Source organism: Schistocerca serialis, chromosome 8, assembly GCF_023864345.2.
Source record: "Schistocerca serialis cubense isolate TAMUIC-IGC-003099 chromosome 8, iqSchSeri2.2, whole genome shotgun sequence".
In the NCBI taxonomy this organism is placed as follows: Eukaryota; Metazoa; Arthropoda; class Insecta; order Orthoptera; family Acrididae; genus Schistocerca; species Schistocerca serialis.
Genome location: NC_064645.1, coordinates 619,092,490 through 619,119,750, shown reverse-complemented (window position 1 = coordinate 619,119,750; position 27,261 = coordinate 619,092,490). Strand labels below are relative to the sequence as shown.

Below are 27,261 nucleotides of genomic sequence, written 5' to 3'. Positions count from 1 at the left end.
GTACTGTGATTCTGAAAATAACTGCATGAATTCTAACTTCAGTGTGTTGTACTGTTGTATGGTAGCGTAATGTTTCCAGTGGTTGCAGCAGTGACTTCAATAAACTTTATCCTCACATTACCTGGGTTAAAAATGGGAAACCACAAGTGGAAACTAAACAGAAAGATCTGCAGGAGTCCTCGTTTACTAAAGAACAGTGTGATAAATGCTGAGTGGGCAGTTTGTGCTGTGAAATTTAGCACTGGACATGCAAACAATTTGGGTTACCTATTGAAATAAAGGAAATGATAACTACTATCAGTGAACGTAGTTCAGATGTGAAACAGCAGCTTTCAGCACAAGAAGCCACATTTGCATACCACACAGTGATGCACAAACAGAGTTTCATGTCTACAGACTGCACCACCGACACAATTAAATCACTGTCCAATTAGAAGTTTTCGATCTTGCAGACAATTGTACTGTTTGCTATGGGAGAAATAACTGAAAGAAGCACAGTTTATTTCAGTAATGGTAGATTCTTCCAGCCACACAGACTTCAAGCTCATTCCTTAGTGGTAAGGTATCACCATCCCAATAAAGGCATTGCACTAGGTGAATTTTTGTGCTGTAGATGTAATACTGCTGTTAACCTCTCATCAGTAAACTGGTAGGATTATGCGAAAAATAAATTATTATTAAATCTGTACTGACTATAATTCTATTGTGTTTTGATTTTTACTCGTCTGTCCACAAGTTTTGTGTGTAGCTTTGTAAACAGTATGTCTGTGTGTTATTTCAAAAAGTATTGATTTGATAAAAAGTAATATAGGACTACTATGCATGACATACGTAGTACCACAACTCAGGGAGCAGTTTGATTCACATTATGTGTCTGCCATGGGTGAAATGACACATTTCTCTCTTGTATTGGAGATGAGTACTGTCTGGAGTAACACATAATTTCCTGATTAAAATTACTCACTATGCCGATTCAGATCTCCATATTATAGAATATATACTTTACCCTGAGTAACACTGTGATAATCGCCACGTGCAATCCAATAATACCAAGAACATTTGCCCATTAAATTGGCTACAAGCTTGTTGCTTTAGCTGGCTGTAATTATGATCCTCAATTGCCCTACATACACACCAGGCTAATTATGTTAACTAAAGCAAAATGTGCAGAACTAGAATCATTTGTACTATCAATATTACATAATGTTATGCTCACAAGGGTACAGGAAGAGATAAATAGTTTTCCCACATTGAACTGAACATCATTCCCCTAGCAACTGCGCTAGAGAGATTTGGGTTGTGCATTTGGTCAAATTTGTGAACTGCGCAATTTGTTCAGGATTGTGCAATTTTATCTTATGTCTTGCCAATATATTATGTTGCCTTTTATGAAATTATTTTCTATATTTATTCATTATCAGCAATATGGCAAACAAGAGAGAGAGAGAGAGAGAGAGAGAGAGAGAGAGAGAGAGAGAGAGAGAGAGAGGATGTACATGAATTTCATTTGTAATTATTTATGAAAAGGATAGTTGCTACTCACCAAATAACAAGAGATGCTGAGTAACAGATAGGCACAACAAAAAGACTGTCAGAAACTGGGCTTTCAGCCAACAAGGCCTTCATCGAAGATATAACATACACAAACACACTCTAGCCACAACTCACACACACCTGGCTTTAGTCTCTGGCTGCTGAGGCCACACTGCAAGCAACAGTGCATAATGGGAGATGCAACCAGGTGGTGGGGGTAAAGAGGAGGCTGTGACAGGGAAGGGGAGGGATAGCACGGTAGGGATGGGGGACTACTTCACAGCATGTGTCATTTGGATCTTTTCCAACACTACCAACTTTTCTGAATTGTGCAGGTGGGAACTCTCCCTGCAATATATTCTATGTCCCTGTAACCGTCCTGGCCTCAACATTTATCAGTCTTCATTACTATCCTCTAGCCCCTTCCCTGTTTCCATTCCAGCACTAAACAGTCCTCTATTCCACCAATGCACCCACAGTCATTTTACCTCTCTCCTTTAACACTAACCCTCCCCCACACTCTGTCTAACCTCCTGACTGCACCTAGCTGCCCATCCTCAGCCAGAGACTGCAGTCGTGTGTGTGTGTGTGTGTGTGTGTGTGTGTGTGTGTGTGTGAATTGCAGTTGTGCGAGTTCTATCTCCGATGAAGGCCTTGTTGGCTGAAAGCTCATTTTCTGACAGATTTTTTGTTGTACCTATCTGCGACTCAGCACCTCCACTATTTGATGAGTAGCATTTGTCATTTTCATAATATTGTTACAGTCCATCCTGGATTTTCCATTGTTGAATTTGTCATTTTCTGTTATATTCATTGTAAAGTTATGTAGTTCATGCCAAAGTATAACAGACAGCATGTGGCACAGATGCACCAGCATTACACACAAAAGAATGCTTTGAGGTGCTCTGTGAAAACCCTTCCCCAAAATGTAAGCGATGGAGAAGGCAGATGTCCTAAGAAGAACACTGTTTCCCACTGGAGAGGGCAAACTGTGAAAGGCGTACGACTGATAGAGGGAACTTGTTGCCAGCCCGCTTTCTGCACTGCGAAAACAAATTATTTCAGTAAACCTGTGTCTCTGTGAAAAACATAAAAAGAAAGCTATCCTTTCTGCAGGTATGTGTCTGCCCTGAAGCCACTCAGGGAGTCCTCGAGGGAGCAGGCTTGTTTGCAACATGCCAGAGCCGCCATCCTGAGGGACAAAACTGCGAGAATGCCTGCTGGATGCATGTTTGTGAAAGGCTTACCATTTTTCAGCACAAAGGTGGCACCCTGGAACAAGGTATCAAAGGGAGGAGAACTGCCCAGGAGGAATGATCTATTGGCTGTCACTGATATATCGGCAGCCAATGATGAAACGTGATGACAAAATTTCAACAATAAAAAAGTGCAAGAGGAGGGAGACTGGGATCAAAACCAGACAACCAGAGTGTGGGAATCTTCATATTAGAGTTTCATCTCAGGGCCTGGTAGTCAGGACTTTGTCTGCACTTGCCATTGGTGCTGATCTGGTATTGTGATGACTCCAGTATACTCTATGTTCTTCTGAACCCCTTTTCATTCTTTGTTGGATTTCATTCTAGTCTGCTACTTATACTCGAGAGCGTCTGATTTTGCTTTCTTTTCCGAAGGGTGTGTTCCGTCTCTCACCTGATGCTGCCTTTGCAGTCTGATTCCAGTACTGATCTGAATTTAGACTCTGCTGCCGACAAGACATCCAACTCGAATCTGATTCCTTGTATGCCACCTCCACAATCCAGCCATAAGCAAACCACCCCCCTTGTTGGTGTGCCGATCTCTCTTAACCCTATTACCTGAATGGTGGACATGCTGGCCAAAAAGCCAGAGAGAAGTAAAACGGTTATGGGTGCGTTTTTGGAACAGAGGGCTGTGTAGTGCTAGAATAGGAACAGGGAAGGGGGCAGGTTGGTAAAGGACAATGACTAACAAAGGTTCAAGCCATGAAGGTTACAGGAATGTAGGATATATTGTAAGCTTTCTTTGACAGTCTTTCTGTTGTGACTATCTGCGACTCAGCATCTCCGCTATATGATGAGTAGCAACACTCCTTTTCAAATAGTATCATCTAGTATTTGTATTTCACAAAGCAACCATACAAATTACTGCGCCATATTTTCCTGAATTCGAAGTTCACAGTCAGGCCACTCAGAGCACTCCATCAAGTCTCTGTTTCCATATTGCAAGATGGGCCTCACACTTCTGGTATTTTGGTGTCTGTGCTCTGCAGTGCTGACAGCCGACTAAGACATGTTACATGTAACCGAAAAGCCAGAGCCTCAGAACACACTTCTGTGCTGTGCCTTCCAGCCTAAGCAACCTGAGACCCTGCATTTAACAATGTTTCTCGTTGTTTTAATAAATTGTTTTGATTTTGCTACCTGTGTTCACCTGTAAGTCACTTCAATGCTTTGCACACATCCAGTGAAGTGGTGACTTTTGGTTTGTTTAATGTTTATCAGGACTGGGACCCAGCAAACAACAAACAGTTTTTTCCCATACATCACTGCTCAACATTTCTATTACCACATTTTAGCATTTAGCACCCAACATGGGGCTTGATATTACGCGAGTTACCGAAATAATATACTCACCAAACTGTCCAACCAAATAGATAATGAAGGGCTTATACGGGAAAGACGATCACAAAAGTTTTCTGATGATGTTAGAAGCTTCCTTAGCCGTTGTCCTACAATTAGCAGCAACTGCGATGCTAACTTTTCCACATCATTCACAGCAGGCAATATCTAAAAATGAAAAAATTGCATTTAGTCTTATGCTGACGTTAATCTGTTTCTCTACATATTAAAAAGAACTTAATAATCTATTCTTGAAATGACTGAACGACTATACCTTTCGTAGCAAACTTATGGATCATCATGAACACATGTTTTATATAATATAGGCCACATGCATGTTGGTAACAAAATTGTCGAAAGTATTTTTTGTCTATAATACTTGTCAGGACAGTAACCACATGTATATGCATAAAAATGTGAGCTCAAAATGTTAGTAGAAAGTAAAAAAAAAAAAATAAAAAAAATAAAAATAAAAAATAGTGTAAGTCTCAATCATGTGATGGCCAACAATTGAAACTGTGATGGCATCAACTGAAACATTCTGAAATTTTCAGTAGTATATTGTCCGAGTGTAATTCATCTTCTCAGTTGCCTATTCTTTTTCTTATCTCAGGCTTTTTACTAGAGTTTTTCCTCCATGTACTACCTAATTACACAAACAGAAGACTTTAAGCACAGAATCATAGTTTTCTTTAAATTGTCATCAGTCAAATGGCTCAAATAAAATTAACTGAAAAATCACAGCAACAGACAGTTCACTGCCACTGAAGTGCCACTAACAAAACATGAATTTAAATATGAGAAAAAATTATTTCAACACTAATGCAGTCTTTTAAAATATTATGGATATGTTTTGTCTCTTGTAATTCACTACCTTTCTGAAGCAATGAGCAGTAATGGGGCTATCTACCGTTACCTAAAAATAAGGCGCATTTCCTTCACAACTGAAAGCCTTTACAATTTTCTCTTTACTTTTATTTGAATGCTGCTGGGATTAAGCTTTGCCATCTGAGCCCATTCCAACTTCCGATTTCAGTCTATATTTTTTGTTTTGTTTTTAAGGTCTTTCCTTGTTTCAATGATGTAACATATCTCTAATACCTCACTGGTTTATATTTGGAAGTACTGGAGATATCCAGCAACTGAGTGGGAGTGGCAATACAGAAAAACAAACCAACGACATTCCACTTCCTATCTGTTACAAAAATCTTCTGTGAAGACTGATGTGATCTTTGATTTCTTTTAGTCATGTATCCTGAGGGAATAGAGGTATATACTCAAGGTATCATAGAAAGTTACCACATAAAAAAATGAATCACTTTCCCACATTGCCTTTGCTTTTGTTGTGTCTGTCTTGACATTTGGCCTCTTCGTTTTGATTATTTTGAATTTTGAACAACTCTGTTAGCTAATCTTTGTTTCTGTTCTGTTTGACATAATACAGAGTCCTTTACTAAAATTACAACAGAAACTAAATTTATTTTTATACTCCTCATTTTTCAATTGTTTAGTCACATGTTATATATTTTGTTCAGCTAAATTACAATGTAATTTGGATCTTTAATGTTCTTCAGACATAGTTATGCATTCTACAAAGTATTACACACAGCTCTAGCAATACAAACCATGACTAATGTCCAAAACCCCACCAGTGTGGTGTCACTGTCAATAAATATACTTCAACTTAATATCACATCAGGCTATTCCGAGACTGTTTACTAATTAGATACTGGTATATAAAAGTACAATCTGGAAAACTTCATTTATAATCATAACCAAAATGAATCACCACATAATAAGTCTTTTGCTGAGTGGGCTCCATCTGTATACCACAAAAACTGAGATAATTCCAGAAACAGCAGCGAAAAGTCAACCGTAAACTTTCATGAAAGACATCAGGTTTATAATCCTCGAACACAGTTGTAAGTCACCAAGGAATTGTAGACAATGGCTGTGAGCAGATGTTGATTTAAATGAATGGGAAAAGTTGATTCAAACCCAGGTCTTCTGCTGACTTGGCAGATGTACTTTTCCTACTGATTTCAATACTGTACAACCCCACTTTTATGTTCCCAGAATGAATGTTTTCCCACTGTTTACAATATTTTTTAATTGCTCACGTCAAATTTCTTATGGCTACAATGTTAATTCAGGCTCAATTTTGCGTTATTGTATTTATAATTTTCACAACATTTACACTTATGAAAAAACGTTAATTCCTTAACATCAGGGCACTCTATTCAGTGGACATGAACTGGTAAATGGGTATAAGTTGGAACAATTCATGCCCTATCTCCTGCCGCTGCCAAACTCTATTTGGCACTGTGGCTGATGGGAGTAACTAGGTTTGTTCAAATAAAGACATCATGGTCAATCACAACCATTTCCAAACTTTCTCTGTTTTGATTGCGTAACTTTGTGATTGTTGTGACTGTCATGACACCTTTGTTGAACCATATTTAGTGTGTTTACATATGTATTTTTTGCAATGTTTCATAAATAAACAATGTGAGTGATAGTTTGCATATGTGTGGTTTTCCACATAACTGAGGAAGCACAGCACCTGATAACCTCAAAAAGACATCTACAGTGCAAGAGATGCAGAACAACACACATGCAAACACCACACAAAACACTTACATAAATATTTGCACTTGACAACTTGAAAAAATTCTTGAAACACACCATGCAAAGCATGAAAAAATACGTAAGTGGTGCAGAGTTCCATTATTTAAATAATGGACGACAGCTGCAGGCTTCCCAAAAACACTGATAACGATGTATGGAATTAAGTAAAACGTTTCAACTTCCCAGACAGGTACCAGTTCCAGTTACACCAGCAGTTCATATTCCACAATAAACCTTTATTAGGTAATAAACCTTTATTAGATAATAACCAAGTCCCTGACAAGTATTTTGATGGCTATTATGTACATATATCATACATAAAGTGCAAAAATGCAAAGGAGTATTCTGTATGCAACTTTTCCCACATTATACACCATTTTTTTAAAGTCCCTTGAAAAAGTGTAACAGTGGAATTTCACTGTAGTAAGCAGGAGACCCAGCTTCAAGTTCCAGTCCAGCACAAATTTTCAGCTTTCATCTTTGATTTAAATCAATCCCCACTCGCAACCAAAGTAGTTCCCAGCTTCGGACATGTCCAAAAGAACAGACATACACTATAAATATGTATAATTGTAGGCATTTAAAAATTCAATGCTGCTCAGTATTAGACTTTTTCATTACTGGAAGAAAATTAATCAATACTGTTCATCCTGGCTACAGTGCTACCTTGCCGAGTGGTACTTACTTCTTCTGCCAGTCTATCATAGCCACTGGCATAAAGTTCACATACTTGATGTCTCCTTAAGTCATCACTATATACACCCCAGACAGAAGCAAGATAATAGCATTTACTCATCCACTGTACAGCAGCTGTGGTATCAAGCTGTACTCCCTGTAATTGATAACAATTAATAATTACTAAGTTTCAGGACCTCATTCCATACATTCATACGTAAATAAATAAATTTATAAATTAATATCTCCTCAATCTTTGTGCATAAAAAGGCAATAAAAATAGCACACAATAAATCATTACATTCTTATTTCTTGATTACACATGTTACCATGCATGCTAATTTCTCTAATGGTTATTAAAGAAACAAAATGTTAAGTACCTGAATTTTTGGGGGTGAAATTGTTATTGGAGTTATGGATCCACAAAATGTTTTGTTTTAAGGTTTCATTCCAGTCATTTTGTATGATGCCCAGTGCAAATTTTATGATTACAACAGATTGTGCCCTGGATGGTTGGGATAAAATATCTGCGCAACTTACAGGAAAGAATATGATATGCTTCAACCAAGTTTCATTAAAGAGCACACATTAGAGTAAATTATGGAACACAGTGACAAATTTATTAAATGTACTTGATAATTACTTAACACTGATGTTTACTTACTACAATTATTGAGTGGGTTCACGATATACTATTGCAGGATTAGTTATGAGCAATACGGAGGGTAGGGGTGGGGGAGAAGTTTCCCATCCATCCTAATATAGCCCCCTATAGCTTTTCCTGTCTCTCCAGGAAAAAAATGGGCAAAAAAGGGCAATATTTTCAGGACATGCAAGAAGTTGAGACAAAAATCACTTGAAAAAACTTCTGCAAAACCTCACACTTTGACCTAACTGATGTTTCCACACAAATTATGGTTAGGTAGAACATGACATCTACCCACAGAAAAAAATTCTATTTATTTTTGGGTGCCTACTTGTATTCCTCAAGCTGACAAAAATGGCTCTGTGAAAACTTACGTGCCCACAAAGTTTAGTTCAACTCTCAGCAGATGATCTACAGTATTTAGTCTTAAGCTTGATGATGCAAATAGGAATCACAGACTGGACTGGTGACTTTCTAAGTAGCTAACACACAAGACCATACATGACTAATTCATATCTTTTGGAAAGAACCTAACTCGATACAGCATGACAGCATTCAGGGTTCTAGTGCACCAGTGGCTCTGACAAGCATACTATTTTGAAGGAAATGTTTAAAATCTCTCACCTTAAACCACTGTGGCCACAGACATTGAAAGAAAGGTGAGAGACAAGATGTATTATAGTTAAACCAAAGTGTCTATGACATTCATAATAATAGGCAAACAGAAATATCTGCTTACCAAAAGGCAGCAGATGAAACATGTAGAAAGACTCAAAACTGCTATTTTTCAAAACTAAAGGCTCCTGTTACCGGAAAATTCACCCAGAACTCTTGGTCAAGCTCAATTACTGGGCAATATGAGAAAGGAAAAATGTATTGTTGGTAATGGATGAGATTTGAAAAGATGAAGCAGTAAGTAAAAGAGGAGAGAAAATACACTATAAACAAGCCAAAAACGGAACAATCAAGTTCTTTAAAAATGGTTGAGGGAGGAAAAAATATAATAAAATGAAAGCCAAGGAAAAGAGAGCAAGACTAGAAAAATTACCTGAATCTGAGACTCAGTTGGTGGAAAGTACCAAATGATTTTTGTAGAACAAATACCCACCTGAGAATAAGTGAGGAACAGATACTGGAAGGGAGAACAAATATCAAGGTCATAACTAGCCTTACATAGTGTGCTCTGCAACAGGGTTCTGCCCCAGTACTCATCCAGACTGTCAGTGAGATTTTCCCCAAGCATTGCCATGGCACTGCTGTTCTCCTTCTTAACCTAAGCATTACTCTTAAAAAGCTCTCCATTTACAAAGTCTCTGACTAAACCACATTAATGAGTGTATGCATGTACATATGTACGGACAACAGCAGCCTGTGTGGCCCAAGTAGTAAACTAAACATTTTGCACAACCTGCAGTAAAACATTTTTTGATAGTTGCCATGCAAATATGGGTGTGGAGGCAATACACTTTCTTTTTGCACATTGCTGATATTTCAAAGTAGTTGCTACACAGGTGGCTTTTCCTTTGATGGAATGGGCCTTGTGTAGGTAGCAGTAGTCTTACAAGGAGAAGAACAATAAAGCAAGGAAATGTTTTCAAAAGGAGAGTGCAGTCAGGTCAGTACACTGTGGAGATTTAACACATTGTGTTGGATCATTAAGTGATGAGTGCTGCTGAGTAAATACTTTGGTTAAAGATAGTTTGAATAATGTATTACTTACAAATCAGCAACATAGATACTGAGCAATCTTGAATGACATATCTATGAAGATTCATGGCAATAATGGAAATTGCTGAATGGAAAACTGTGTAAAATACGGGAACTGCAACCACTCACCTACAGCAGACTGATACGTGGACGCACATAACAGAAAACAGTATTCACTAGCTTTTGAACTCTGTGTCTTTTTCTGTTAGAAATTAGACGCATTCACCCCCGCCCCCCCTCCCCCCCTTTCTACACAGACACACCTATGTGACTATACTGGGCTGGCTATACACACACTGCTGGAACTGGATAGTGGGTAGAGCGTGATAGAGATGGGTAGCAGGAGGAGGGATTGGGGAGGGATGGTAAGCAACTCAGAGAGAGGCACCTGGTGTTCAGGATATGAACAGGGAATGGGGAAGGGGGGCAGCAGCAGGTACAGGGGAAAAGAATGTGACACATGGGCACTGGAGCTGGTGAGTTCACGAAGGGCTCAATAATGATTATGTGAAGGTGTGAAATGGGAGGGGGTGATAGGACAAAGGAAGGGGACACTATTGGGTAGAGGGTATGGGTCTGGTGGGTTTGCGGAGACTGAGGCTAGGAGGAATACGGGACTGAAGGATGTGCTGCATGAGTAACTCCCATCTGCGTAATCAAGAAAAGCTGATGCTGGGGAGAAGTATGCAGATGGCATGGGTTGTGAAGAAGTCACTGAACTCGAGCATCCTGTGCCCAGCTGTGAATTGTGCCACTTGGTGGCCAACACCGTTTCAATTTGGATTGACAAAACACACTGGTGGACAGAGTACTGTAACCTACACTGTTCTGTTGCACGATTATTGAAGACAAATAGACTGGCAGGTGACTTATACCTTTAACTATTACGTCTCTTTTGCTTGCTTCTTTCTCTCATCCAAATAAGTTAATTTTCTTTATTATCCTTTCTGTCTTTATTTCTGTCTATAGTCTGCTCTACCTCTTTTACATTGGTTCTTTTTCTGCTCATTTCTTTTTTGATAAAGTACAGCTATTTTACAGGCAAAAAATTGAATGCAAAAACGGATTCATGCTACTGTCAAAAGGACTTCTGAAGGACCCAGAAGACAAAAATATTCTCTCTTGGATTCTTTGAATAAGCAATGTACAAAGTGATATTGAGTAGACTGGCTATAATTTTTAGAAAATCTTTGGTTTCTAAAATTAAACTTGCCTTGGATGAAGTGGCATCTTCCAGTCCGTCAACAGGCCGTATCATCTGCATAGCAGCTGAAATGACTCGCAGGAGGAACTGTGTACGGCTGTTCAGTAACTTTGGATTAGGTGAGTGCCCAGGTAGTTGGGGGTTTGAGCTCATATCTGTAAACATTGCTGCCTGGCTCTGCAAGATACAAAAAGTTAAAAAAATTGGCATATTTTAGATAATTATGTATGTATGCAGAAGTATTCTAAGTTCTGTTCAAGACAAATCTCAAAATAAAAATTAAGTACAAGGCAAAATATAGAACTCATTCCTACATAACTCTACCCTTGGCTTGATTTCAGCAGTTTTCCATAGACCACACTACTCCCTGTAGTAATAGATATATAGTAAAGCTTCATTTATATGTTTTTCACTTATACATTTCTTTTTCTTATACTTTTTCTTCAGTCCTGGAGAAATGCCCTCAATGTACGCAAGTTATGACATCCAGTTTGAGAAGGGGGTTGTAGGGAGAGGATTGGTAAGCTTTGAAGCTCCGTGCACTAACATCACACTGCAGACGGAGAGGTGTAGTCGCAGTTGCCTGTGTTGCATTGTCAACTAGAAAATCACATTGTAGGGAGTGCTTGAAGCCATCTAAATCTTAATTTTTAATGTGGCAGACTTGAGATTGTTTTACAGACTGGCAGATATATAACAAAAGTACAAAGTGCAACAACAGAGTCATCCAAAAACCAGTTGTTACGCATATACTGTTCAGTATAAAAAACTTACAGTTAGGTGGTGGCAATAGCCAAACGAAAGGTTGGTACTAGGTGTAGCAGTCATTTGTTTTTCTGAAGTTACACAAACTCTGGTGAGTCAGCATTAGGATGCAACTGAACAAGTATTGTTGCATGTCATTCACGAAACCCAAAGCACATCACAGCATGTATTCAGTGAAGTAACACACATATTAAATGCGACTACTTCATGAAGTCTACTGTATAGGCTACTGTACCATAATTAATGTATTTCTGATTATGGTGAGAAATGAATATTATAAGGGAAAGAAAGAAGAAAAGCATTATGATCGCTGAAAAACTATGACTTTTCAGTGCAGTGAATTAGATGTCTGCAAATAGGATGTTTTGCTCACTTGTGCCCATCACACTCATTCACGGCTTGCCAGAGAACGAATGCTCGAAGTGGGCAGACTGCCGTTGAATGAAGCGCAGTGGGGTGGGGAGGACAGAGGCAGCTTGCTCTAGTGCTGCGGTTGAAACTGTTATAGTGGCAGCTCTGCCTGTCTGTGGGCCAGTGTCATTTCTGACATACTCCCTCAAGCTGATGGAGCTACATTCGCATCACATTAGTTATGCTGTATATGTATATTCCAGGGTAGTAATGTCTAATAGTGAAACTGTTATGATCCACTAGAGAAAACAGCGTGCTTTATGCAATATCGAATATTTGGAAACAATTTCCAGTTTCACAAGAAAACTATGTAACTACCAATTTTCGTTGGTCTCATAATGAAAATTTCAATTCCTGTTTTATATAACACCTTCTGCTTTATTGATTCAAATGTATGTATGTGGACTTGATTTCCAAACAAATTAGAAATCTAGCAATAGCAAAATAGCCTCTAAATGATTCCCTGTTGGTGAAATTACAATGAAACAACTCATTTCAGATAAGTTTGCTTCATCCGTCTGAGATAATTTTCCGAACTGCACTGAAATTTCTTTCACTATTCAGATTTGAGGCTGGAACACAAAACATTCTTCTCGCTGAATTTGAGAGGTATGGGAAAGACTACAGTTATGAGTTCACCTTTCAAGACGATCTTCATCGTCACGACTACCCATTCAGGTTGCGTACAAGTCAACTTCGTCACTAGATTGAGTGTGACATGGACCACAATCTAGTCACTCTGAAAACAGATACTTCATTTTCTCGGCTGCTGAGTGTAGCTGACAGTCTCTCAACAGTTATAAACAAATATCTACAGATATAAATAAATATATCTAAAAACAAAGATGATGTAACTTACCAAGCGAAAGCGTTGGCATGTTGATAGACACACAAACAAAATTCAAGCTTTCGCAACCAACTGTTGCTTCGTCAGGAAAGAGGGAAGGAGAAGGTTTTAAGGGAGAGGGTAAGGAGTCATTCCGATCCCGGGAGCGGAAAGACTTACCTTAGGGGGAAAAAAGGACAGGTATATACTCGCGCGCACACACACACACACACACACACACACACACACACACACACACACACACACACACACACATCAAATGTCTGCTTGTGTCTGTATATGTGCGGATGGATATGTGTGTGTGTGTGCGCGCGAGTGTATACCTGTCCTTTTTCCCCCTAAGGTAAGTCTTTCCGCTCCCGGGATTGGAATGACTCCTTACCCTCTCCCTTAAAGCCCCCATCCTTTCGTCTTTCCCTCTCCTTCCCTCTTTCCTGACGAAGCAACCGTTGGTTGCAAAAGCTTGAATTTTGTGTGTATGTTTGTGTGCCTATCAACATGCCAACACTTTCGCTTGGTAAGTTACATCATCTTTGTTTTTAGATATATTTTTCCCACATGGAATGTTTCGCTCTATTATATTGATATAAATAAATATCTACAGATACAACAAAAGCAGGGTAAGATGTTACATCCACGTTATAATTTTATTCTAGCTTTTCAGAAACCGATATTTCATCGCACATTTGATGCTCAGTATTTAATGTCTCATCTCTATCAGATACAGACATCATTTTCTGTAATCGGAAGGACAACCACAGAATTGTTGCTATCCTGTGCAGTATCGGAATTTCCACCTTCTCATCTGTGAGACAAAGACAGCAATGTTTCAGCACTTGTAGAATCTACAGTTAATAGGTGGCGATATGACCATTTTACTGTGCTGCCAAAATGCTGGTAATCAAAAAACCCTGCATTTTGCAATTAAGTGCAGTTTTCATTTGCTAAACATGAGGTGTGTCTACAGTAATTTAAATGTATATACCTATGTATCTTCAGGCTCTGTGTTACAAAGACTTTTCAGTTTGTGCATCCATAACAAAACAAACTGAATTTTTGGAAACTTGTCACCTTCCAGCATTCTCATCACATCTTTGAATGGCACTACAAATGTCACGAGTTCTTTTGCAGTGTTCTTGTCGTAACCAGTATGTTTTTCAGAGATGCCTCTCTCTGGAAGCAGTTCCAGGATTTTGTTGTACTGCCTTACTACACACAGTAGCATTCTAAACGAGCTGTCCCACTTTTACTCTGTTTCTTGCTTCAAGTTTGTCTGCACTGAATTCACTTCATCAGTTTTCTCCACAAAAGGGACACTGTCTTTAGCAGAATAAGTCATGGGATAAACCACTCCACACCCATTTATCAAATCCAACAAGTGTTTCAAGACTGTGTTCAAAAAGTTTAATGCATGCATAGTACTGAAAGGATTGCAGTGGGTTCCATAGATTAGTGCCTCAGTCAGCGGCAAGTGAAATTTTATTAAAATGCTGGGGGATTTACTCCCAAAAATTTGAATAAAGTTTCCTCAATGTAGTTCTTAATAAATTTGCCATCTTTTTTTTTTTTTCTTTTCGGAAAAGTGAGTTGTCACCAATACCATGTTTCGCAGTACCTCATGTTGATAGTCAAAGTGCACAGTACTAGATAGGTAATACATTTCCCCATATGCATCGGTCCATATTTCTGCTGTACATCCTCATTCATTCACACCTATTCCATGTATAAAGCTGGGCATCATACTCACTCGAATTTCATCGGCTTGTCTTTCAGTGTTTCATACTACCATCATAAGATGAGGCAAAATGTTGGAAACATCTACATGTCCCAGTTCTGAACTGACACTTACAACCTCCTGACATAAAGCAAGAAATCCTACGCCTAATGTTAATGCAAATGGATGAAGGTCTCGGGCATACATTTCTACGCACCTTTTCAATTATTGTAGTTTTCACTGAAACTACTAATGCTCCAGAACATACACTTTGTCATGCTCTGTGGACATGTGCCTTCAGATGTGTGGTGGCAGATCTTTAAGACAGGAGAACAGAGCACTTGCTACTGTACATGTAGCCATCATCCTCATCAGTCACTAATGAAAATCTCTCCCAAACATTATTACATCCACTGTCTTTTGCACTCAGGAGATACATTATTTCGAACCAAGTTTCACTTTCGCACTCTCCTTCACCTCAGGTTCAAGCACTGTGATCCTACAATGGGCAACTGAGCGGCACTCGGGTACCTACAGTAGACAGCCAGGCAATTTGAGCGTGCAATGCTCAAATGAGCGTCATGGAAGTTGAGTATGATTATCCCCTCAGTCCAAAGCAGCTGTACTGACATCCGACGGGCTTAGCGGAACTACATGCACCGAGCAATTCGAGTGAGCATATACGTCAGATGCAGAACTGTACAGTGAGGGATGATACCAATTGAAAGTGAGTGGATATTGCCAAGGAATTAGGAATTACCTTAAATTCCATTATACTTGAGGCAAAGGAAACTGAAGACAGGACAAGTGTATTCAAAACTGCTAATAGTACTTGGACACACATTCATCGTGGAAAATATGAGGATGTGGAAGGCTGTTTGTTGCAGTGGTTCAAGCAACGCAGAGCAGAAGGCCATAAAGTTTCTGACAAAATAATGAAGGAGTTATTCAGTTTTGAGGGTACAGTGTATACTGTAGCAGTGGCAAAGAAGAAACAAATGAACTATACAAACTTTTCTTTATGAAATTACAGTTTATTCTGTGTATTTTCTAAAGTACCTAGTAAGACTATATAATGTTTTCTGTAATGTAACTTTTATCTACCGCATTTTTCATGTGTGTTTTTACCAGTTAATTTGCAAGTTTGGCACTTCCTTTCATATATATGTGTCCCACACTTACTCTTCTGTTTTTTCTTTAGTCTTCTGAAAAACATACAAACAACAGAATTGTTACTATCCTGTGCAATGTCGGAATTTCCACCTTTCCATCTGTGAGGCAAAGACAGCAATGTTTCAGCACTTGTAGACTACAGTTAATAGATGATAATACAACCATTTTACTGTGCTGCCAAAATGCTGGTGACCATAAAACCGGTGTTTTGCAATTAAGCGCAGTTTTCATTTGATAAACATGAGACGTGTCTACAGTAATTTAAATGTATGTACCTATGTACTGTCAAGCTCTGTGTTACAAAGACTTTTCAGTTTGTGCATCCATAACAAAATAAACTGAATTGTTGGAAACTTGTCACCTTCCATTTTTTTCATTGTATGTATTATATCTACGAGATATAAAATAACCCATTTTCATTGAGTTCTATCGTTCTATGGTCTAATTAGACAGGTATGAATGCACAACTGCCATGGTATAAAACAGACATATTTTATTCAATATTCAACTACACGACCATTGATAAAAACTCATCTACAACATAATCTATCGCATGAGAATTTAATAGTTTATACATTAAAAACTTCAGACACTTCTCCTCAACATAATTTCTTATTTTTGTCACTTCATAAGCCACAGAACAAGGAAAAACAGAAATTTTCACTAACAAGGAAATAAGATAATTTCTAATGTGGGTCTCACGGCTCAAAAACAGTGTCATTTAGGATTTTATCAGGTGTGTGTGTGTGTGTGTGTGGGGGGTGGGGGGAGGGGGGGGGGCAGGGGGGGGGGTTACCAAAAGTTCCTGGGCTAACACTTATATAGTATCTTATGGGTTTCTCACATTAGGAGTGTCACGTGAACTCCTGGGAGCTTCAGGGAGATTCAATGCTACCTGTAGCCTTGCCCGGGAACATTTCGATTTCGTCCGCCCATAGAGCTTTTTCTTTCTGCAGAAGCAGTTGTTCCATAGATCATTTGAATGTTTTTTGTATCAAAATGATGAGGAATGAACTGGTTTACGGGATATGTACACACAATCAGTTTTAACTTTAACGAACATATTCCTAGTGCAGCAAATACTATTAAAATGAGCTTCCTTCTTTTAAATATATTTTCGGAGTACAGGTTACTTCTCACTGAAAAGCAAAAGCATTGAGTCATAGATATAAACACACGCACAAAAAGAAAGAAATACTGCCAGCTTTCGGAGTGATATTTTTTTCAGCTACAGTTTAAAAAAAAAGGCCTATGCCCATTCCCATGCCCCTACATGGTGTCTGCTGGATAAACAGTGCCAGTGCAGTATTTTAGCAAGTTTTGCAGGTTGTGGTGAGGTTTGTGTTGGGTAGGATGGATAACTACGAAGATAGGAGTTATTCCTGCAACATACCCTTCACTCCTGTAATCATCCTGGCCTATCCTCTGTCAATCACCCCTTTCCGATCCACACCCTCGTGTCATCTTCAGGCTGTGGCACTCCCCACTGGCTTTGATATCACATACCCAGCCCATGTACCTGCTACCCATCTCTCTCACACTCATATTCGGCATACTGACTTCCTCCCTCCGAGTGCTAGTCACCAACCCCCAATTTCTCTTTTTGCCTCCCACCTCTCTCTCTCTCTCTCCCCCCCCCCCCCCCCCATTCCCTCTACACACCCCACTTGACACAGCCCCCGTAAAATACAGCACTGGCACTTTTCATCCTGCCGAGACACTGTAGGAGCACAGCCGTGTGTATGCGTAGGTGTATGTTTGTATAATTTATTATAGCTCAAAAAAAAGGATTATTCTGACAGCTAGCAAGCTTCCTTTCTGTTTGTATGTGCCTATCAATGAATCAGCAGGTCTGCTTTCCAGCGAGTGGTCTCCTGTAATCCAAAAGTATTCACATACACCCAGAACTTTCCTACAACATTTATATTTCTGTTTGTCCTTTCTTTCTCTCTTTTTCTTCTTCTTCTTCTTCTTCTTTGCAGGCTACCAATTTTTCAAATTGCCTGCAGGAACTGATTGATAACATTTTTTGTAGACAGTGCTCAGACTGAAACAATTAATGTGTACTGAAATTAATGGACTGTCTGATCATGATGCACAATTAATGGAAATAAACAACATGGAATGTTACATTCCCGAGACAGGCCCACATAATGCAGTGAGGCTTACTAACGAGAACAGGACACAAAGAGTTTTAAGAGTACATTAAAAGAGGTGGTCTCGGGTGAAAGAGGTGGTAATGTCAAACTCAATTTATTCCTTAGAAAGTTTTGTGTCAATATCTGAAAACTGCTTTCCTAAAAAGTTATTCAGAAGACAGGGCATGGATGACACAGGGAATTAACATTTCATGTAAAAGTAAGAGGGAAATTTATATTAAGATCGAAGTCAAGATCCAACATTACTTGAATACTACACAAAAAGGAAGAAAAAAATACTGTGGTATTTTAAGGAAAGTCATTAAGTTGTCCAGAAGTATGAATATCCTGACAGGAATAAATACTGCAAACAATAAGGTTAAAACTATATGGGGGGCAGGATATCCAGTCAGTGCACAAGAAATCATTACAATTAAACTACATGACAATGGTGTGACTGGTAATTCACAAGTTGCAAGTAGTTTTAACAATCAGTTTCTTAATGTACCAGCAGAAACAGGATTAAACAATTCAGTTGAAGAGGCAAGAAAATGTATTAAAATGTCTTTCCACACAACTTTAAGCAACTAGATGTAGCACCAACATCCTTAATTGAAATTAACAGAATTATAAAAAATTCTAAAAAACATAAGATCATGTGGTGATGATGGAATTTCAAACAGAATTCTGAAAAGTTGTTCCAACTTAATAAGTAATGTCCTTAGTGGGATACATGTAATGCATCCTCGCACAGGGAATTTTTCCAAACAGTTTAAAATATTAAAATATGTAATTGTCACCGTAAACCTCATCATAAGAAGGGTGACACGGCCTTTCCCTACTGACATTTTTTTCCAAAATATTTGAAAAGAGTAGTCTCACACGTAAGTAGAAACAGTTCATAGTTTGGATTCTAGAAAGGTTATTCAACTGTGAATGCTATTTATCTTGATAAGATTTCAACATGTTGCATAGACTATCAACTTGTTCTAAATGTTCAGAAATTTAAAATTTTTCACTTTACAAAATGAAAAACTGTCAAATCTTGGGACTATAATATCAATGAGTATTGTCCAGCTCATACAAATACCTGGTGTAACACTTGTACGGACAGGAAATGAAATGGTCATATAGGTCCAGTCGTGGGAAAAGCAAGCGGTGGACTTCAATTTATTGGGAGAATAGTGACCAAGTGCCATCAGTCTAAAAAAAAAAAAAAAAAAAAAAAAAAAAAAAAAAAAAAAAAAAAAAAAAGAAGAAGAAGAAGAAGAAGAAGAAGAAGAAGAAGAGGAAGAAGATTGATTATAAATCGCTCATGCTACCCAATTTAGAATATTGCTCAAGTGTGTTGTGGTACCCTTATCAGATAGGACTAACAGGGAATACTGAATGTATATAGAGAAGGGTAGCATTAATGATCACAGGTTTGTAGTGTCACAGAGATACTGAAGGAACTGAACTGGAGGACTCCTGAAGATAAGACACAAACTATCCCGAGCAAGTCTATTAACAAAGTTTCAAGAACTGGATTTAAACGATGACTCTAGGAACATATTACAACCCCCTATGTATCGTGAGAATAAGATTAGAATAATCGCTGCACACATAGAGGCATCCAAATTATCATACTTCCTGTGCTCCATATGTGAATGGAACAGGAAGAAACCCTAACAACTGGTACCTTAATAACTGTACCCTCTACCATGCACCTCACTATGGTTTGCAAAGTATAGATGAAGATTTAGATGTAAATAAACATTTTTTCAACAAATACTATAACGTTAAATAATAAATTATCACTAGTTGGTATTTTTTGTGATCTTTCCAAGGTGTTTGATTGTGTAGATCATGTTTTATGGGACTGATAGTTTTACACACAGTGGGTTTGAATCATATGTAACGAACACAACACAAAAAGTTGTTCTGAATAATTCAAACAATGTTGGAGGGGCAGAAAATTTTAGTGACTGGGGGGAAATCATATCAGAAGGTCCTTGGATTCAATTTTGGATGAATAACCTTCCAGTTAACATCCAACAAACAGAATTGGTACTTTTTGCATATGACACTAGTGCTTTAGTAAATTACATTACAATGAAAGCGACAGAAGATATGGTAAGGATATTTTCCAAAGACTTAAGTGGTTATTAGAAAATGGACTCTCCCTAACTTTTAGAAGAAAAAAGCACACTATAGTTAATTTTGTACAACAAATAAGAGTCATACCAACAACAGATGTAGCACATGAAGAGGAGTGTTAAATACGATAGAATGCTCCAAATGTCTGGGTGTACATATTGATGAAAACTTGAACTGGAAGAAGCACATTACTGAGCTTCTCAAACAATTTCATTCAGCTACATTTGCTGTTAATATAATTGCTAACCTTGGAAACATGTGAATTAATGCCGACATACAGTAAACTCTCAACTGTCCATGGTAATTGGGGACTTGAATACTGGGCATAATCATATTCCATGGATAATCCACAATTAAAGTACATAGTCCTGTATTAAGGTTGTTCAAAAACCGAAATCCAGTTTCACCTTACATTACACTAGTTTGAAACAAAATAGTCTTCAACTGATTTCTGTCTCAGAGAGCTAACTTGTCTTTTACATATCACACTACGAGCTTTATGCGTCACCAACTTGTCAGAATGGGCAACATCTTCTTAATGTACCAGGTAGTCTAGTAACGCTTTAGCCCACTTACATGCTGATAAATGAATGGTTACTGTTCCTGGAATTAGAGGAATGTTGTCATCTTTGTCACTGTCGTTCATCTCCTCAGGTATCCCTTGTATTTGCTGAACAATAGTACTATTACTCAACATCTCACGATCCGGCTCTGTACAGCTGATGTCAGACCATTCAGAAAAATATTTATGTCAACAGTTTCAGATCCTGTTGTACTTTTTGAAACAGCAGCTAACGGTGCTAATGAGCAGTCTTCTCCATCATCAGAATTACTGATTTCATCAATTTCTTAGGATTAATGTTTTTCCAAGACTTGGCTGTATTTAAACACTTTATAAATTGCGTCTAGAACAGTTAACTGTTTCTAAAACGTTTGACGATTTCTACCCTCACAATAAGTTTTTGTAGCAGACTTCCTCTATAAATTTCCTTCATGGCAACAATGACGCCCTGATCCATTGGCTGGATTAAGGCTACAACATTAGGAAGTGAATATTTTACAATTATCATCCCATCATCTGTTAACAGAACATTTTCATCCAGATGCGATGGCACACTGTCCAGTGACAATACAGCTCTTCTAGATAGACTCTTGAACATTAAATGTTCTCGCACCTGTGGCACAAAGCAATTATGGAACCATGTTTGAAATATTGTGTGATCCATCTAGGCCCATTTCTGGTGAAAATAATGGGTGAGTAAATTATGCAATTCTTTTCCTTTGAAACACCACTGTTTTTAACTTTACCTATTACACCAAGCTTGACTTTAAGTGGTCCTGTACCTTCAGCAAAACACAACACAGTTATCCTTTCCTTGTTTGATGTATAACCAGGTGCACTATGCTCTGTCTTGAAAGCTGAAGTCCTTGTTGGCAGACACTTCTGAAACAACCCAGTTTTGTCTGCACAGTTTATTTGCTTCAGCTCTAAATTTTCCCATGCAATAAACTCCTGGAAATCACTACAAAATTCAACCATATTATCCCTACTAACTTTCCTCCTTGGACAGCAATCTCCCAGATACCATTATGCTGTTTTAACATTGCAAGACAATGCATTAAAATCTCCTTAAAACCCCAAGGTTTTGAAGAAAAACTGGGCTCATCTGATACATACTGGGCCAGATACTTGTGTGCCCTCTACTCTTTTCTGCTGAAACCATTAGAACACAGCTTTATTCAGTTCTGCGTAAGTTGACATTTTCACAGCCTTCCCTGTTAAACTGCTAGTGCACTGAATTATTTTGTCATTGGTTTTCCAAATATCATGGATCACAGTTTCACCCACATTCTCGCTGCAGTGGTAACATGGTTCCTGTTAGATCACTGAAGTTAAACACTGTCAGGTTTGGTTAGCACTTGAACGGGTGACTGTCTGAGCTCGCCAAGTGCTGTTGGCAAGCGGGGTGCTCTCGGTCCTTGTGAGGCCAACTGAGAAGCTACTTGACTGAGTAGTAGTGGTTCCAGTCACAAAAATGGATAATGGCCTAGAGAGGGTTGTGCTGACAACATGCCCCTCCATATACACATCCAGTTATGTTGCTGGCTGAGGATGAGGTAGATCGGTAGTATTGGGCCTTCTGAGACCTGTCTGGATAGTCTTCTTTTAGTTTCACCCACACTGAACATCAATTCTGGAGTTTGTGTACCAATATTGGATTTATCAAACTTGTGTATTAGTTCCAGTTTCTACTATTTCATTAACACAACATGCTTTCACTTTTCAGATACTATTCGACACTAACAGAAACCAATGACTATGTCCTGCAACAATCAGAATCCAGCACTTGTTTACTACCCTCGTGTTGTAACATGAGATCATCATTCACTGCAACCACTCCTAGATTAAAGAAAAATTTCAGTGATAAAAGAAGAAGAAGAAGAGAAAGGAGAAATAGGACATCAATAATCTGCAAAACTGATAATCTTCCTGCAGATAACCAAGAGTTTACTGTATTTTGAATATTTCCACTCAGTATAGTCTTATAGAATAATTTTCTGGTGTAAGTCATCACTTAGAAAGAAAGTACTGACTGCACACAGAAGAGTAGTAAGAAAGATACATGGTGTCTACCTATGGAGGCCACATAGGTACCTCTTCGAGGAACTAGGCATTCTAAGTGCACTCTCACAATACATATATTCACTACTGAAATTCATCGTACGTAATGCATCACAATTTCAAAAGAAAGGAATACTGATGTTCATACTTACAGCACTACAGGGAAAAATTACCTTTACTATCAATTATTAAAGAAAGCTAACAGTGGCTTAGAAAGCAGTTCAATGTGAAGCAACAAACATTTTTGATCAGTTACCCAACACCATAAAATGTCCGACAGGCAGTAAAGCAAGTTTTAAATATATCTTAAAATGATTTCTCCTGGATAACTCCTTCTACTCCACTGACAAATTTCTACTCAGAAACTGCTGGCCAGGATACATAGAAAGAAAAAAAACTTCTTTTTAAGTGAGTTGCATGCATAGGACTAAAAAAAGGGTTCATTACAGTTAACATTAATAATGTATACATATCCTGAAACTAACTCATTCTACATCATTCCGATAAAAGAATTATTCAACTGATCTATGGAACATTAACTAACAAACTATCTAACTAACCAAGGCACAAAACATAGCAGCAATCTAAATTCATCGTCAGCTGTGTAAGTTGTGGGGATCAAAGGCCACAAGCAAACAGGTGGTGCACTGATGGTGAAGGGAATTTTTTGAAAGTCATCAAATCATCCATATTGAAGAGGGCCGTGGGTGCATGTCCCTCATCAATGATGACCTTGTGGAGCTGGGTGAAACCACACATTGGGCACATGTCCCTCATCAATGATGACCTTGTGGAGCTGGGTGAAACCGCACATAACGGAAAACCATCACTCCACATTTATGGATCTCAGCCATCATTTTCCACAGAAAACGCAATCCTTGTTGGATGAACTATCAATAAGTGTCTGATGTTCAGAAAAGTGTGTGCCAAGTGGCCCCTTCCAAAGGGCAGACTTCTATGACACAGCAATAGAAAATTTGATTCCACAATGTGACAAGGTCTCATTTTTGTTGGTGATTATGTCATGCTCATACATCACTGTATCTGTTGCCATTAAAGTTTTTCATGTAACTGTGCTTAGAAAATAAAACACAAAATTAAAAAAATGAGAAATTTAATATCTGGGTGAGCCTTGTCCTCTCATTCTGATGACTCTGGCAGTAAAATCTTTTTTTGGAGTGGCCAATAATTCACACCTACTAAGCTGAAGCATAGTTGGGGGTACAAAGTTGAGTAATAAAGTTCACTTAGTTGTATGTGAAGAAAAAGAAACAACCACAAAATACTAACTTTGAATTAAGAGAAAACAACCTGCACATCTCTCCTAATCAAAAGAGAGAAAGAGATAGAGAAATAGAGAGAGAGAGAGAGAGAGAGAGAGAGAGAGAGAGAGAGCACTTACCATCGTGTCAAAAAGTGTTGCAATTGGTCGTGGCAGCCTCATACTGAATGCCATCATCATCTGCAGTGCTGTTGCTAGCTGCCGGTGTAAGTGCACAAGGTCAAAGTTTGCTAGCGACTGGGAGAGAGCAAGCTGAGCCAGTGGAGGAGGACCAGCATCAGAGTGCCACAGCTCTTCGCTTCTCAACATCCTCAGAACGCACGAAGTACCTGTGCTACCTGTGACTGCCTGTAACAATTACCAGAAGCACTTGAGGTTTAGTGATCAAGAGTAGTCAACTTCTACTACAACATACTCTGGCAGTAAAGACATTATTTAAAAGGAAACAACGATTTCTCTTAAAAATAACAATGTTTCGCTGTAAAGGATTAGAGTACATAACAGCAGCGTCAACAATATTTTACGCCACTCAGACAATATAACTACTATAATAATATAATATTATGAAAAGGACAGTTGCTACTCAACCATATAGCAGAGATGCTGAGTCAAAGATAGGCACAACAATAAGACTGTCGGAAAAAGGGGTATCAGCCACTGATGCTTTCGTTGAAAATAGACACTGATGCACACACTGACGCAAACGCAACTCACACATGTACATGACCACAGTCTCTGGCAGGTGAAGCCAGACTGCGAGCAGCAGCGCATGATGGGAGACCCAATTGGGTGGTGGGGGTAAGGAGGAGGTTGAGGTGGGGAGGTGGAGGGGGAGAGATAGCACGGTAGGGGCACAGGATGGGACGGTAAAGTTGTGCTTGTGGTAGCATGTAGGGATGTAGTGAAGAGATGCTAGGGCAGCTAGGTGCAGTTGGGAGGTTGACGGAGGATGGGGGGGGGGGGGGGGGGGGGGTTAGCTGAAAAGGAGAGAAATAAAAAAGACGGAGGACTGAGGCCTGAGGCTGCATTGGTGGACCACCAATGCACCCTCAGTCTTTGGTCCCCCCCCCCCCCCCCCCCTTCAGCCACCTCCTTACCCCCACCACCCAGCTGCCTCTCCCATCAACTGCTGCTGCTTGCCATCTAGCTTCAGCTGGCAGAGACTGTGGTTAGGTGTGTGTGAGTTGCGTTTGTGTCAGTGTGTGTTCGTGTGCATGTTGTCTATTTTCGACAAAAGCCTTGTTGGCCAGCAGCACACTTTCCAACAGTCTTTCTGTTGTGCTTATCTGCAACTCAGCATCTAAGCTGTATGGTGAGTAGCAACTGTCCTTTTCATAATATTGTTACATTTCATCCTGATTTTCTACTATAATAATGATTATTATTATTATTATACTTCATTATTTAATTACAAATAATAACAGGGGAATATCAAACTGCTATTAATATAACAACATTTTCTACAAATACTGAATTAGTCACGATTTCTCAAATTCTGGTCATCAGTAGCACTCTGCACATGCTGGTGGTGTTTCTGAATGCAATGCTTGTGGTTCTTTCAAAGAGGTTAGCTGACTCCATTACCTAAGCAAATATTGAAAAATATTTGTCTAACAGTCAGTCATCCACAAAAGTAGTGTGCTGTCACTTACAATTCAATAGAAAGTACTGTACATACTGCTGTAAACTTATAACAGGGTGCAGCAGCTAAAATGGCATCAACAAAAGATTTATATCTGAAATTCACATAAAATAGGCACTACATTTTCATTAGCAAACCATTTATAAATAAATTCATACAATGTAACCAACTAATACTTGATTCTTACTTTCGCTACCTCTTTTGCGTTATCACCACCCTTTTGGGAAGAGAGAAAGCGTGATGTTACTGTCACTCAAAGTGTCACCAAGCATGTGAATGCTTACAGTCATGCTTATAATTCAACTAATTGTCTGCAGTGAAAATCTGAATAAAGTCAATGTCCACCAGCTGCAACATTCTTCAGGGACCACAACAACAAATTGTACCATGAAATGCAAATATTGACATCTACCACAAGCATAATGTAAGTTAGGTTTTTTAAGTTTTTCTTGACAAAGTTATAACACAATTTTATAGCGATGGGAACAACGGAGTGAAAACAATTGATTCAGTCAACTGCTGGAGAACAACAGATTCATATGGTTGTAGTTTTATGTACTGGCTGAATTAGTCACTCATTCTTTTGAAGGAAACCAGTCTATGGGAGCAATCAAATGAAAACAATCAATTCAGTCAGTTAGACTATTAATTCATTTCTTTCGAATGTATGCAGTCTGTGTGAGTACCTGAGTGAAAACAATTGATTCAGGCCACTGTAGTTTTTCATATCGATTGAATTATTCATTTTTTCTTTTAAAATGAAACCAATCTGTGTTTTTTCTGTTGGTTGAACCTTGTATTCATACTTGAAATTGAAACCACTCTTTAGAGTTTTTGCTCACTGAGCTACCCATTCATTCATCTGAGTGAAACCAATCTGTAGTACTTTCATTAATTGAACTAAAGCAGGGGTGTACAACAAGGGCACACGTATACCCTGGAGGGTAGCCCTACCCATTGGGGTAAGTGAAGACATCTGCAGGGGACATGTTAAGTTAAAATAAACATTATATATAATAGAAAGAAACATTCCACATGGGAAAAATATACTAAAAAAAAGATGCTGTGACTTACCAAACGGGAAAGCGCTGGTAGATAGACACAATAAAAAACACACACACACAAATATCAAGCTTTCGCAACCCACAGTTGCTTCATCAGGAAAGAGGGAAGGAGAGGAAAAGACGAAAGGATGTGGGTTTTAAGGGAGAGGGTAAGGAGTCATTCCAATCCCGGGAGCGGAAAGACTTACCTTAGGGGGGAAAAAAGGACAGGTATACACTCGCACACACACACATATCCATCTGCACATATACAGACACAGGCAGACATATGTAAATGCAAAGAGGTTGGGCAGAGATGTCAGTCGAGGCGGAAGTACAGAGGCAAAGATGTTGTTGAATGACAGGTGAGGTACGAGCAGCGCCAACTTGAAATTAGCGGAGGTTGAGGCCTGGTGGGTAACGGGAAGAGAGAATAAATTGAAGGGCAAGTTCCCATCTCCGGAGTTCTGATACGTTGGTGTCAGTGGGAAGTA

At 38.7% G+C, this 27,261-nt stretch overlaps 1 protein-coding gene across 1 annotated transcript in view; it reads right to left on the bottom strand.

Annotated features, from left to right (window-relative positions):
• Window positions 1–27,261, bottom strand: part of LOC126416266 (rab3 GTPase-activating protein non-catalytic subunit) — a 173,441-nt gene that overhangs the window by 11,516 nt on the left and 134,664 nt on the right. The window contains exons 21-24 of the mRNA XM_050083899.1: window positions 24,203–24,430; window positions 10,996–11,167; window positions 7,444–7,586; window positions 4,146–4,298 (exon numbers count right to left, since the gene is read on the bottom strand). Of these exons, the coding sequence (XP_049939856.1) occupies window positions 4,146–4,298; window positions 7,444–7,586; window positions 10,996–11,167; window positions 24,203–24,430 (696 nt within the window). The remainder of the gene's footprint in view (window positions 1–4,145; window positions 4,299–7,443; window positions 7,587–10,995; window positions 11,168–24,202; window positions 24,431–27,261) is intronic.